This window comes from Solea solea, chromosome 3 (genome assembly GCF_958295425.1).
Source record: "Solea solea chromosome 3, fSolSol10.1, whole genome shotgun sequence".
Lineage (NCBI taxonomy): Eukaryota > Metazoa > Chordata > Actinopteri > Pleuronectiformes > Soleidae > Solea > Solea solea.
This window is the reverse complement of record NC_081136.1, coordinates 23,660,061-23,673,225: the sequence shown is the minus strand read 5'-3', so window position 1 is coordinate 23,673,225 and position 13,165 is coordinate 23,660,061. Positions and strand designations below refer to the sequence as shown.

General features: G+C 38.5%; 1 protein-coding gene across 1 annotated transcript in view; it reads right to left on the bottom strand.

Annotated features, from left to right (window-relative positions):
- The window catches only part of LOC131457308 (extracellular calcium-sensing receptor-like), an 88,337-nt gene that overhangs the window by 42,883 nt on the left and 32,289 nt on the right, over window positions 1–13,165 (bottom strand). Inside the window, exons 4-7 of the mRNA XM_058626281.1 lie at window positions 10,428–10,697; window positions 9,988–10,194; window positions 9,640–9,915; window positions 8,897–9,124 (exon numbers count right to left, since the gene is read on the bottom strand). Coding sequence (XP_058482264.1) covers window positions 8,897–9,124; window positions 9,640–9,915; window positions 9,988–10,194; window positions 10,428–10,697 — 981 coding nt within the window. The remainder of the gene's footprint in view (window positions 1–8,896; window positions 9,125–9,639; window positions 9,916–9,987; window positions 10,195–10,427; window positions 10,698–13,165) is intronic.

Here is a 13,165-nt window from a genome sequence, read left to right as displayed (position 1 = left end):
CAGAGTAAGTTTCTCATTTTTGAAGGCGGACCTCTTGACCTCACCCACTCGCTGAACTTTAGTTCTTCCATTAGGGAGCCACACCCAGTTCATGATGTCATATACAGGTAAGGCATCACCATTCTCATCAAACGACACTTGATCACCAAATGTTGTGGTGAAGTTGACTTTTTCCAAGTAATACACAAGCTTTGGATAATAGAATCAGACATAGAAGGAAACCAAGAATTACTGCTCAGTGGTTGTTTGCTTCACCAGATTGACACCTTTTTCACAGAACATGATCAGGTTGACTTCAAGAAATTAAATTGAGTTTTTATGGCATATTTAATAGAGTTCCACAACGATATCTGACTGACAACTTTGAACAATGTTCAGCTGTTGCCCGTGCTGAGGAATTAAACAAAAATAGAAGAGTACAGAAGGAAATGATATACATTGTCTGAGTTAAATAATATGATAAATATAGCTATTAATAATCATTCTATATATTATACAGCAGTACCTAAAACATTAAACTTAACATAACAATACACACTTACGTTTCATAAATTCCATTATGTATCTCATTTTAAGTCAGATTACATCATTATTATTATTATTATTATTATTATTATTAATAATAATAATATTATTATTATTATTATTATTATTATTATTATTATTATCATCATAATAATAACTTACACTTTGACTTTATATTACAAACCCACTGTCCACTAGCTGTATAGTGAAGGTGGCCTGCTTCAGTCATCTTTAAAATAAATGCAACTGATTTAAAGAAATTAAGAATCAAGTGTAAACTGATATCTCACCTGCCATGGCTCCAGTCTTTCTAAATGAGCACAGGTGTTGTTGCTGAAAGGTCCTCTCCCTGGCTCACACTGCAGCATGTCATCAAGAGCATATGCCAGGGCGTACACAGCCTTATACACATTATACTCTGGCCTGAGGTTTGAAACATCCAATAACTCATTCTCCACATTCTCTATAACTTCCTGTCCAGTGCATAATTCTCCTCCAGCTTCCACCCAACCTGCTGGAGGTGGTGCAAATCTACATTGAAATGTGTGTTCCCAAAATTGAGTCACCTGGAAGATAATTATAATTTCATGTTTATGATTTACAGATTATATAATGGCCCAGTTTGTACTTGGGAAGTACGTACTTGAGAAGTACGACTGGAGTACATACTCGCCAAGTACGGGAGTACATGTATGATCTCTTCAATTGGAACAGCAGTACTTCCCTGTTCTACTGTTTACCGCCACCTACAGTGTTGATAAATGAAGATATGAAATACTTTTAATAAATGCATATATATTGTTATTATTTTCACATTTTAAATATTTAACTTATTATTATTATTATTATTATTAATAATAATAATAATAATAATAATAATAATAACAATATAATTTATTTTTACCTTTTTAATTTAATCAAAAATATACAATGACTGTGTGACTTCAATATAAATCTTAAATTCAAAGTTAAAATAAGTGCACTGATAACACTAATTTTGAAACCCAATAAATCCCCTACCAAATGCAGATCGACCCATTTCCCTGCTTAACACAGATGCTAAGATTATTACTAAAGTAATGGCTAGAAGACTAGAACTGGTGCTTCCAACTATGATCAATCCAGATCAGAATGGTTCAAGCCTTCCATAGACGGGTGTTAAATGTGATACATGCGAGGGAGGGAACCCTGAAAAAGGGCTGGAGTGGAGTTATTTATTTGATGTGTTATCTCGCTTTGGCTTTGGTAACTATTTTACTTAATGGATTGAGATACTTTATATTGACCCTACAGCAGAGGTCTCCACCAACTATTTAATATCATCTCCTTTCAAACTTACAAGGGGTACCCGTCAGGATTGCCCTCTCTCACCAATGTTATTTGTTTGGGCAATAGAAACGTTTGTGATAGCGGTGAGGTCACACCCCTCAATTTCAGGTATAAAACACACCGAACATCACATTGTAATTTATGCTGATGACACCCTCTTACTTCTAACAGACCTAAATAACTAAATTCTTAACCTGACAAACCTAATTTACACATTTGGAAAGTGTTCAGGCTTTAAAGTAAACAAAACAAATTGTTCTATTATGTTATTGAATAAGCAAGAGCGAACCAATCCAGTGATAAATCACCCTTTCAATAATGCAGTAAACAGATTTAAATATATTGGTATCACTATTACCCCAAACATTAAATATTTAATATCCTGTAACTATAATTCTCCACAGTAACTGAATCCATGAATAGTTGGTCATCAATGCCAATCTAGGACGTATAAATGTAATCAAAATGAATATATTACCAAAGTTTTTATATCTATTTCAATCAATCCCTTGACTCCCACCACCACGGTTCTCAAAAACGAAGCAACTATTTACAAAATGTATTTGGAACAACAGAAGGCCAAGATTAAGACTATCACTTCTTTACCTGCCATATGAGGGAGGAGGATTACAGTTACCCAATTCACAATGGTATTTCTGGGCTGCTCAAATTAGAGCTGGAATGTTGAGGAATATCTGAGGAGGACTGGAGGGAGGTGTGCTCAAAAGCTCAACTCCTAACAATAAATATCCATCTCAGACTGATTCAATATAATTGGATTATGAGAATGTATATTACTCCGGATAGACTGAATAAAATGAATCCAAATATTCCCGATATCTGTGTGAAATGCAATATCAAAAAGGTCACCTTGTTTCACTGTCTGTGGGACTGTCCAGAGATACAGAAGGTCTGGAATGAAGTTATAAAATACATTTCTCAGATGACCTTTAATCCAGTACCTGATTGCCCTATACTTTGTATACTTCATTTGTACCCAATGGACTGTATGCTAAACAGCAAAGAGAAGAAAATGACTGACTTTAGCATGCCTCGTCCTTGAAAAGTTAACATACACAATAAAATAGAAATCTCTCAAATTTAAAGAGATCTGGAATCCCTTTCTTGCATTCTTAGAGCACTGTGAAGTCAATGAAGCCTTGGTAACTTGAAGGTGGTATGTCCCTAACTCATCGATGCCATAACCATGTGGTGCTAAGCTGTGTATGATTATGCAATGCCGTCACCCTGTTATGTTTTATTTTGTGTTCAGCTCTGTCTTTTCTTTCACTTGTTTCCTTTGGGGTGGAGGGAGTGGATTATTTTATAGTTTAATTGTTATTTGCTTTGTTTTGCAAACTTAAAAATTCAATAAATTCATGTATACCAAAAAAAGAACTTGGACTGAGGTAGTTGATGTTTCACAAGTACGGGAGTACGCAAGTAAGGACAAGTATGTACATGTACAGACCAGTATGGATATTGAGGAAGGGCCAATGACTGCAAATGTCAGATTTGATTGAAAGGTTTAATTCTCACCATGCTGTTTCCTTCTGTGTTGTTGTGATGTTGGTGAGGACGTATTTGTAACAGGAAGTCTCTGAGTCCTGGTATTTCTCCGTGACGGATAGCAATGCTGAGTGTTCCACCCAGGTACGGCATGAGGTGAGGGGTCTGGAGCACATCAACTGATGACCAGGCTTCACTGGCCATCCACTGCAGGCCTGTCACATTCTGCCTCACCACCTGTACATTGCATTATAACAAGTATATTATTTCATATTTTACCAGTAAAGAATAATATAGTTTTCACGGATGATGTCATCCATAAACCTAGAGTATTACCAGAATTACTTTTATCAAAAATAAATTTGACTCTACTAAACATTCTTACTCTACCCTCCAAGCAGCAGCTTTTAAAACATTTCATGTTTCATAAAGTGAATATAACATTTTCCAGCCTAAAAGGGTTTGGTCACATCTCTCTTTCAGGACTGACCTCTTTCATGAGGTTAATCATGTGACTCTCATGTGCAAACACGATCACCACTCGAGCTGTAGATTTCCTCATCACATCCACTATTCTCCTTAGTTCAGCAGGGTCGTCACCCCAGGGCAAAATCTCTGTGTAAGCCAGACAACCTCCACCAGCTGGACCCAGATCAGAGTGAAAGGATCGGGCAGCGTGGACTCCATAATCATCATCACTGATGAGCAGACCTGCCCAAGTCCAACCAAAGTGTTTTAGAATCTGAATCATAGCATTCACCTATGTGGACACAGAGCAGAGGGATTAGTGCACAGGCTGGAATCATCTTTCACTAGAAATCCTGCAAAACAAGTTCATTAAAGACTTATTTTCAATCACTGTATTTAAGTGTTGAATATCTGACATCACGCGACTCTTTAAATGAGACACATAACATGATTTGTGATACATACATTGTTGCAAAAACTTTTTTACCTGAAAGGCATCACTTGGAATTGTCCTAAAGAAATATGGGAACTTTTGTCGGTCACTCAGGCAGGAACATGTGGCAAAATAACTCACCTGCAAAACACACACATCCTATATCCTCAAAGCAGTCATAGTCTGACTAATTGACATTAAATGGAAATTAATTTAGACAAAGATTAACTTGAGAAGCAGATATACTTACCATAGGCACTGCATACAAACTCAAGACCTTGGATATGGCAATAGTGCTTGTGGAAGAAGTATCTCCCACAATCCCTAGGACTGGGGGAGTTCCTACACAGCTCTCCTTTAATGTAACTTGCTCCTCTTGACCACTGACTAAGGCCAGTGCTGCACCAATTCCAACTTGAAAGCAGTGATCATTCAGACTGTATCCCAGAGTCACATTAGGCAGGAGGTTGGGGTTTCTGTTGATCTCATCAGTAGCAAAGGCCATGGTCTGAGCCAGTCTAAATCCTATAATATCAAAACTAACAGACAATACACATTTTTATTATTTCAAACAAAGCTATATGTACTGTGCATATATACACATATATAGTACACTATATACTATAAATACTGAGGACAGCATCAACTCCCACAATAGACCTTAAATGCTTCAAAAATGTTGCAGCTGCAATGTATTCTTTTTATGTGAATACAAAGATAAGACAAAAAAGTAATCACATTATCTGTTTGTCTGACATACTCACCCATAGCAAGTAGGAAGATGTGGCTTTGAGGTAAAAGTCAGGTCAGGATCAGCAGAAAAGAAGTGGATTGCAAAAAGTCCACCTATAATCACATCTCCAGTTTTGTGCATCTCATATAGATTAAACTGTCCCTGTAACTGACAAGAGGAGGAACAATAAGAGGACACAGCAGAGGAAAAGCAGAAATACAACATTAGGAAGAGGAGCCTTGTGTCTAAAAATACATTCATGACTTTTCTCTGGTTCATCCCTTTTCTGAATTCAGTTCCATCACTCCATCACCACATTTTATTGACTTGCTGTATTGTTTTTTCCGGTACACTACCCATCACATCAGATCAGATGATGTAGGGGTAGGGCCTGAAATGCTATTTATGAATGAGTGTCTGTGTGTGTGTGTGTGTATGTGTGTGTGTGTGTGCGCACCTTTTTTGATAATACTATACATCGTCTGAATGCCCACATTAGCAAACAATATTTTTTTTGTTTCAGATGAGCTTAAGTTCAAAGTACATTCTGTTATTCTTCCTGAACAGAAGTTCAATATAACACAGAGAAGGAGAAAATCCATCAGTTCAATCAATAAACACTAGGGGTCAGTGAAGAAAAAAAACTGACAGAACCAAACTCAAAGATGTGCAGCATCACTTCCTGGAAGACTTTCCTCAAGATTTTGAAGTTTTTGCAGGCCAGTCAAGTTCTTCCACACCAAAGTCAAACCATGTCTTTATATTCCTTGATCTGTGCACTGGGTCATGTTGGAGTAGAAAAGGGCCTTCCTCAAACTGTTGACACAATCACATGTCCTGTGATTGGCCAGGTACCTGGAAGTGATGTAATTGGTAGGCCAGCTCTCAGATACACAGCTCCCCCTCTGGCACGGTGGATGCTCAGCAGCTACAATGAGAGTAGTTCTTCTTCTTCTGCGGTTGAATGTACGCAACCGGATGTGCCCGGACTAGTGACCGGACTAGTGCCCGCACCAGGAGGCGCTACGGTGGTGAGAGGAGTGGTGAGGGTTTCTGATGACAATAAAACCCTATTTTCTCAGCAGTGGCTGAACTGTTTGTTCTGAAACTTTAGGGTTTCATAAACGAGGTAATGACACAGATACACACACAAACGCAGCGTTAATTGGAGCTTCCGGTCTATGTCGCCTTTAAGGGAGAGTGATGGACGAAGGCGATTGATATTGCAAAGATGGTGCTGTCCAGGATGACACCCAGACTCTTGACCTGAGGATAGACAGCAGTGTTGTCAATGTGTAGTGAGAAACTTGTGTTAGATTTAGACAGTGAGGATTTTGTGCCAACCAAAAGGAATTCTGTTTTATTTCTGTTGAGTTTGAGAAAATTTGATTTAGTCCAATGGAGATTAGGTGTTTAAAGAGGATGCTATGGGAGATTGATTGCAGATTGAAACTGTTCATAGAGGGTATTGTGAGTGAGATGATTATAGACCTGTGCAGCAGCCACTTTTTCCAGGACTTTAGACAGAAAGGGAAGGTTTGAAATTGGTTGGAAATTATTGAGATCATTGGGGTCCAAGCCAGGTTTTTTTTTATTTTGGGGTGATTCATTGCTGTTTTTAGGGGAGCTTTAGGAGAGAGAGGAGTGTATGATGTCGGTAATGAGTGGGAAAACAGAAGGGAGATGGAGTTTAACAAGATTTGTAGGCAGTGTCAAGACTACGGGTGGAAGACTTAGATTTCTGAATAATGGTGGATATTTCAGTTGAGGTTGGGAGATCAAATTTAGATAAAGGGGATATAAAAGGTGGAGCAGAAATAATACAGTATTTACAGTCATTCCTCTTGCATGGAGGAGGTAGTTGATTATGGGTATTAATAATTTTGCTGGTGAACAAGTCCATGAAATTATTGAAAATGGTAGTAGAGTGCATGTGAGAGGCAAGAGTGTCAGGGGGGCATAAAATATTGTTGAGTGTGGTGAACAGATACGTGTTTCCTTGAGCAGTCCCGGTAACAGTGCGGTAATATTCCATTTTGGGATTGGCTATTGCATCTTTATATTTCAGCAGGATGTTGTGGTACACGTTATTGTGAATATTGAGACCGCTTTTTCTTGAGAGGCATTCCAGTCTGCGTTCTTCAGTTTTGAACCCGGAACATGGAGTTCCGGGGTGTACCAGGGGGCAGAGCGTGTGAATGTGACAGACCGTGTTTTCAATGGTGCCAGTGTGTTCAGGAGGTTGTTGAGTCTGTAGTTATAGTGAGATACCAGATCCTCAGGTGTGGTTAAGTAGTCAGTGCTAGGGAGAGAATTTATTGCGGCTGAGATATCTTTATTTACTATATTGTGAAGTGGTAAATACAAAGAAATTCTAAAATACAGAGGGTCAGAGAAAGAGACAGCAGTGTTTCCAGTTTTACTTTGTGGTGCCTCGACCCATGATGGCTTTCTTTGTGTTTCTTTCTGGTCTCAACAAGATTATATAACATTTGGGTCCAAACAGTGCCACCAAGATGCCAAAACTTGAGGCCAGGATGGCAAATACCTCCACTGCATCTGCATATTTGCCTGGAGAGTTGATGTAAGCAGGGACAAAGGCCACCCACACTGCACAGAAGATCAGCATGCTGAAAGTGATGAGTTTGGCCTCATTGAAACTGTCTGGAAGATTCCTTGCTAGGAAAGCAAACACAACACTGAGGACAGCCAGTAAACCAATATAACCAAGTAAAACTGCAAAACCAACTGTGGACCCAACTACACACTCATAAACTATCTTGTCACTGTGATACTGGGTGTTTTTATGAGGCATTGGTGAAGCAGAGACAAGCCAGACAGTGCAGATTGCTGCTTGAATAGAAGTCAGAACCAGAACTGTCCCTCTCTGCTGCACCGTACCAAACCACTTGAGACTGGACTCCCCTCCTGGTTTGGAGGCCCTGAACACAGCCAGAACCACCATGGTTTTCACCAGGATACATGAGACACAAAGCACAAAGCTGATGCCAAATGCTGCATGTCTTAGTTGGCAAGTCCACGGTCTGGGTCGTCCAATGAAGAGCAACGAACAGAGGAAACACAGTTTGAGTGACACCAGGAGAAGAAAACTGAGTTCTGAATTGTTGGCACGAACTATAGGTGTGCTGTGATGATGGATGAAGATGCCCAGAACAACAACACATATAAATGTTCCCAACAGTGAGGTGGTTGTTAAGCAGATACCCAGAGGCTCATGGTAGGAAAGGAACTCTGTTTTCTTAGGAACACAGTGGTCACGCTGGGAGCTGGACCAGAAATCTTCTGGACAACTGGTGCACTCCATGGAGTCTGAGAAAAGAGGAAAAGTAATGAGAAACCTGATTATACAACAACTCTGAACTGTAAAGTTTAAAACTTTACAATCACCAGTTGTATTGCTGATCTTTCCCTCAGAACAAGGGACACAGTCAAAACAACACTGAGGTTCCCCCTTCTTTCTGGCCATGCGGGTACCTGGAGGACAGCTCTCACTGCACACTGACCGAGGAGGCTGTGTGGAGAAAATTTTGTCTGTTAATATCTTGTGAATGCCACTTCATACTTTTCTATGTTCTCTGTCAGCAGAGTGTTGCTATTGATTTTCAAATCGGCAGAGGTTCCATTCACAGAAAAAATGTAGGGGTGCACATGTACAGTACGTCCATGAAGGATTTGCCAATACCATCATGCACATGGGTGGATGACAACATTCACATCCGATGGACCATAGTATAGTACACATACTATACACATAGAACTTCTGTGGACTCAGAGGAAAAATATAAATAAGTCAGATAGTCAATACGTCAGATAGTCAATACGTCAGATAGTCAATAAATAAATAAACAAATAAATAAATGAATGAATAAAGTAGCAACCTGTTTGGATTCAAAGTTCCAGAAAATGTTGTCTTCATCCAGTGTGAGTACTTCACCTTTGAAGGCTGACCTCTTAACCTCACCCACTCTCTGAACTTCAGTTCTTCCATCAGGGAGCCACACCCAGTTCATGATGTCATACATTGGTAAGGCATCACCATTCTCATCAAATGACACTTGATCACCAAATGTTGTGGTGAAGTTGACCTTTCCCAAGTAATATACAAGCTTTGGATGATAGAATCAGACACAGAAGGAAAAAAAAAAAACAATTACAGTTACTGCAGTTGTTGCTTGCCTCAGCAGACTAACAGATAGATTCACAAGTTTCTCATATAACACGTGCATGTTGACTTAAAAGGAATACAAATTTGAGTCAAAGTGAGAGTATGTGCCAAAGTTGACAGGATAGATAACTGACTGACAACTTCAAAACAATGCCTCTGGCCTCAGTTGTTGAAATTAAAAGACAAGATTACAGAAAGAAAAGACTGATAACTGTTATTTAATTTGTATAAAGAAAATGAATTTGATGACTGTAGCTGTATAGCAGGACCTGTAAATAAACATCCACTGTGTACTTACACTTTGACCCGATATTGTAATCAACTATCTCCTAGCTGTATATGGAAAGTGAGATTTTTCATTTATTAATCTGTTGATGTCTTATAACTTCATTCAACCTTAAAAGAAATACAAAGGATTAAATGAAGTTAAGAGTTGAGTGTAAACTGATATCGCACCTGCCATGGCTCCAGTCTTTGTAAATGAGCACAGGTGTTGTTGCTGAAAGGTCCTCTCCCTGGCTCACACTGCAGCATGTCATCAAGAGCATATGCCAGAGCGTACACAGCCTTATACACATTATACTCTGGCCTGAGGTTTGAAACATCCAAGAACTCAGTCTCCACATTCTCTATATCTTCCTGTCCAGTGCATAATTCTCCTCCAGCTTCCACCCAACCTGATGGAGGTGGTGCAAATCTACACTGAAATGTGTGTTCCCAAAACTGATTCACCTGCAATGCAATTAATTTTGAAATGTATGCCATACTATTATCACAAATAACAAGTCCGAAGGAAACTCTCACCATGTTGTTTCCATCTGTGTTATTGTGATGTAGGTCAGGACGTATTTGTAACATGAAGTCCCTGAGTCCTGGTATTTCTCCTCGACGGATGGCGATGCCCAGTGTTCCACCCAGGTACGGCATGAGGTGAAGAGTCTGGAGCACATCAAGTGCTGACCAGGCTTCACTGGCCATCCACTGCAGGCCTGTCACGTTCTGCCTCACCACCTGTACATTGTATTATCACATATGAATTCATACATTCGTACCAGTAAAATACAATTTAGTAGTGGCATAACCAAACCTGTATTACAGGCAAATTTCAATTTGTCTTGGTAAACAATCTCACTCTAAAACCCTCTTTAAAACAGTTTTAAGAAATTACAGGTGAAACATTAGTAAGGATATCTCTTTTTCAAAACCTAAAGGTTTTTTTTTAACATATTTCTTTAAAGACTGACCTCTTTCATGAGGTTAATCATGTGACCCTTATGTGCAAACACAATCACCACTCGAGCTGTAGATTTCCTCATCACATCCACTATTCTCCTTAGTTCAGCAGGGTCGTCACCCCAGGGCAAAATCTCTGTGTAAGCCAGACAACCTCCACCAACTGGACCCAGATCAGAGTGAAAGGATCGGGCAGCATGGACTCCATAATCATCATCACTGATGAGCAGACCTGCCCAAGTCCAACCAAAGTGTTTTAGAATCTGAATCATAGCATTCACCTATGTGGACACAGAGCAGAGGGATTAGTGCACAGGCTGGAATCATCTTTCACTAGAAATGCTGCTTCACAGGTTAATCAAAGACTTGGGTTTAATCACTGTCTTCAAGTGTTGCATATATGACATAAATGCTTATTTTTGTAAATATATATATATGTTGTTGTGTTTTTTTAATCGGAAGAACCTGAAAGGCATCACTCGGGATTGTCCTAAAAAAAGATGGGAACCTTTGCTGGTCACTCAGGCAGGAACATGTGGCAAAATAACTCACCTGCAAAAAAAATTGAAATACATAGCTACACACACGCACATATATAGTGATCAACCCTAAAATTTTGAAGAGAATTCGAAAAAACATTAAACCTTTTTCAACGATATGTGGTCTGTCTTTATAAATATATATGTGTATGTATAAGTATATATATATACACACATATATGTGTATATGTGTATATATATATATATGTGTATATGTGTATATATATATATATATATATATATATATATATATATATACATACATACATATATACACACACACACATATATACACAGTACTGTGCAGAAGTCTTAGGCCACCATTAGATTTGTTGTTTTAGCAACGCTATAACGACAATAGAGGATAATTATTTCTATTTTCACTTTACTGGAACACATACAGAATTCGACTCACCCATATGCAGTTTTTGGTTATTTGGAAAAAAAAAAATCCTCTACAGGTGTATTTAGCGTGATCTACCCTTACACTTGAACAATAAAACAGCTCTGTTAATACTGGAGTGGAACCTTAATTACTGGTAAATCCAGTGTTTGTCCTACTATTACATTTCAAGAAATATCTGCTGTAAAAAACGTCCATTATGCCAGGTTTATTCAAGACATGCTTGAGCATTACATACACATGTTGCATGAGTTAAACTCATTGACAGATCGCTAATATATTAGACCAGCTTTAAGTCGCATCACTTCATTCCAAATTCCAATGATCACAGAATTTGACAGACAGAAAAAACAACAGAGCTGGTGGTGCCTGAAACTTTTGCAGAGTACTGTATGTAGTATATATATTTACATATATACACATATATACACAAACACATATATACATACATACATATATACACATATATATATTTATAAAGACGGACCACATATCATTAAAAAAAGTTTAATGTTTTTTCAATTTCTCTTCAAGATTTTAGGGTTGATCACTGAACTGTCAGACCTTCATAATAGCTATTTAAAAATTCATTAAATTAAATCATAATTAAAGTGAAAATTTAAATCACAATACTAATTGAGTTGAGTTGAAAGACTTAAAAACTTACCAGAGGCACTTTGTACAAACCTAAGACTGTAGATATGGCTATAGAATTTGAAGAGGTAGAATCACCCACAATCCCTAGGACTGGAGGAGTTCCTACACAGTTCTCCTCTAATGTAACTTGCTCTTCTTGACCACTGACTAAGGCCAGTGCTGCACGAAATCCAATTCGTAGTTGGATGCAGTTATCATACAGACTGTATCCCAGAGTCACATTAGGCAGCAGGTTGGAGTTTCTGTTGATCTCATCAATAGCAAAGGCCAAGGACTGAGCCTGTCTGAATCCTATAACATTAAAACTAACACAAACATGTGTTTAATATTCAAAATACTTTATACAGTAACTCTGAAATGCTATACATTTCACAACTACAGATACTGTCAGACTCACCCATAGCAGGAAGGCAGCTGTGGCTCTGAGGTAAAAGTCAGGTCAGGATTATCAGTAAAGAAGTTGACGGGAAAAATTCCACCTAGAATCACATCCCCAGTTTTGTGCATCCCATTTAGGTTAAATTGTTCCTGTATCTGACAAGAGGAGGAATAAAGAGAGGAGGACATAGCTGAGGAAAAGTAAGAGAACATGAGCAACAGCAAGTTGTTGTCTATAAAACCCCTCATGACTTTAATCTTGTTCGTCCCTTTTCTGACTACTTTTCCAGCACTACATTGCCCATTTTATTGACTTATGACAATGTTTGCTCTCGCACATCACCTATCAGGGCAGTAGGGGCAGGTCCTCAGCACCACTATGTCCAATTTACATAGAGTTCTCTTGTTATTTGTCTTTTTGGTAGAAGTGCTTGTCTTTCAAGTTATATTCAGTGTGATTGTTGTCATTTTTCATTAAAACACTGAAAATGGATGAATAGATAGGTAAAAACTGTTTTTTTTCTGCTGTTAAACTGCAGCTGGGTGAACAGGCTGAGGCAGGAGAGTGCATCATTTCATGAACCTAATCTTGATCATTTCAATAATAGCTACAAAAACTAAATTAGGACCAACTGTAATGACAGACAGTTATGCCATTGAACTGCTACATTTTTACTTCCAAGTGACTGAAAAATGTTACCTTTTTGACTCAAACGCCCCTACAGTCATAAATACCACTTGGACACCACAACACACCTCTGCTACTCCTCAG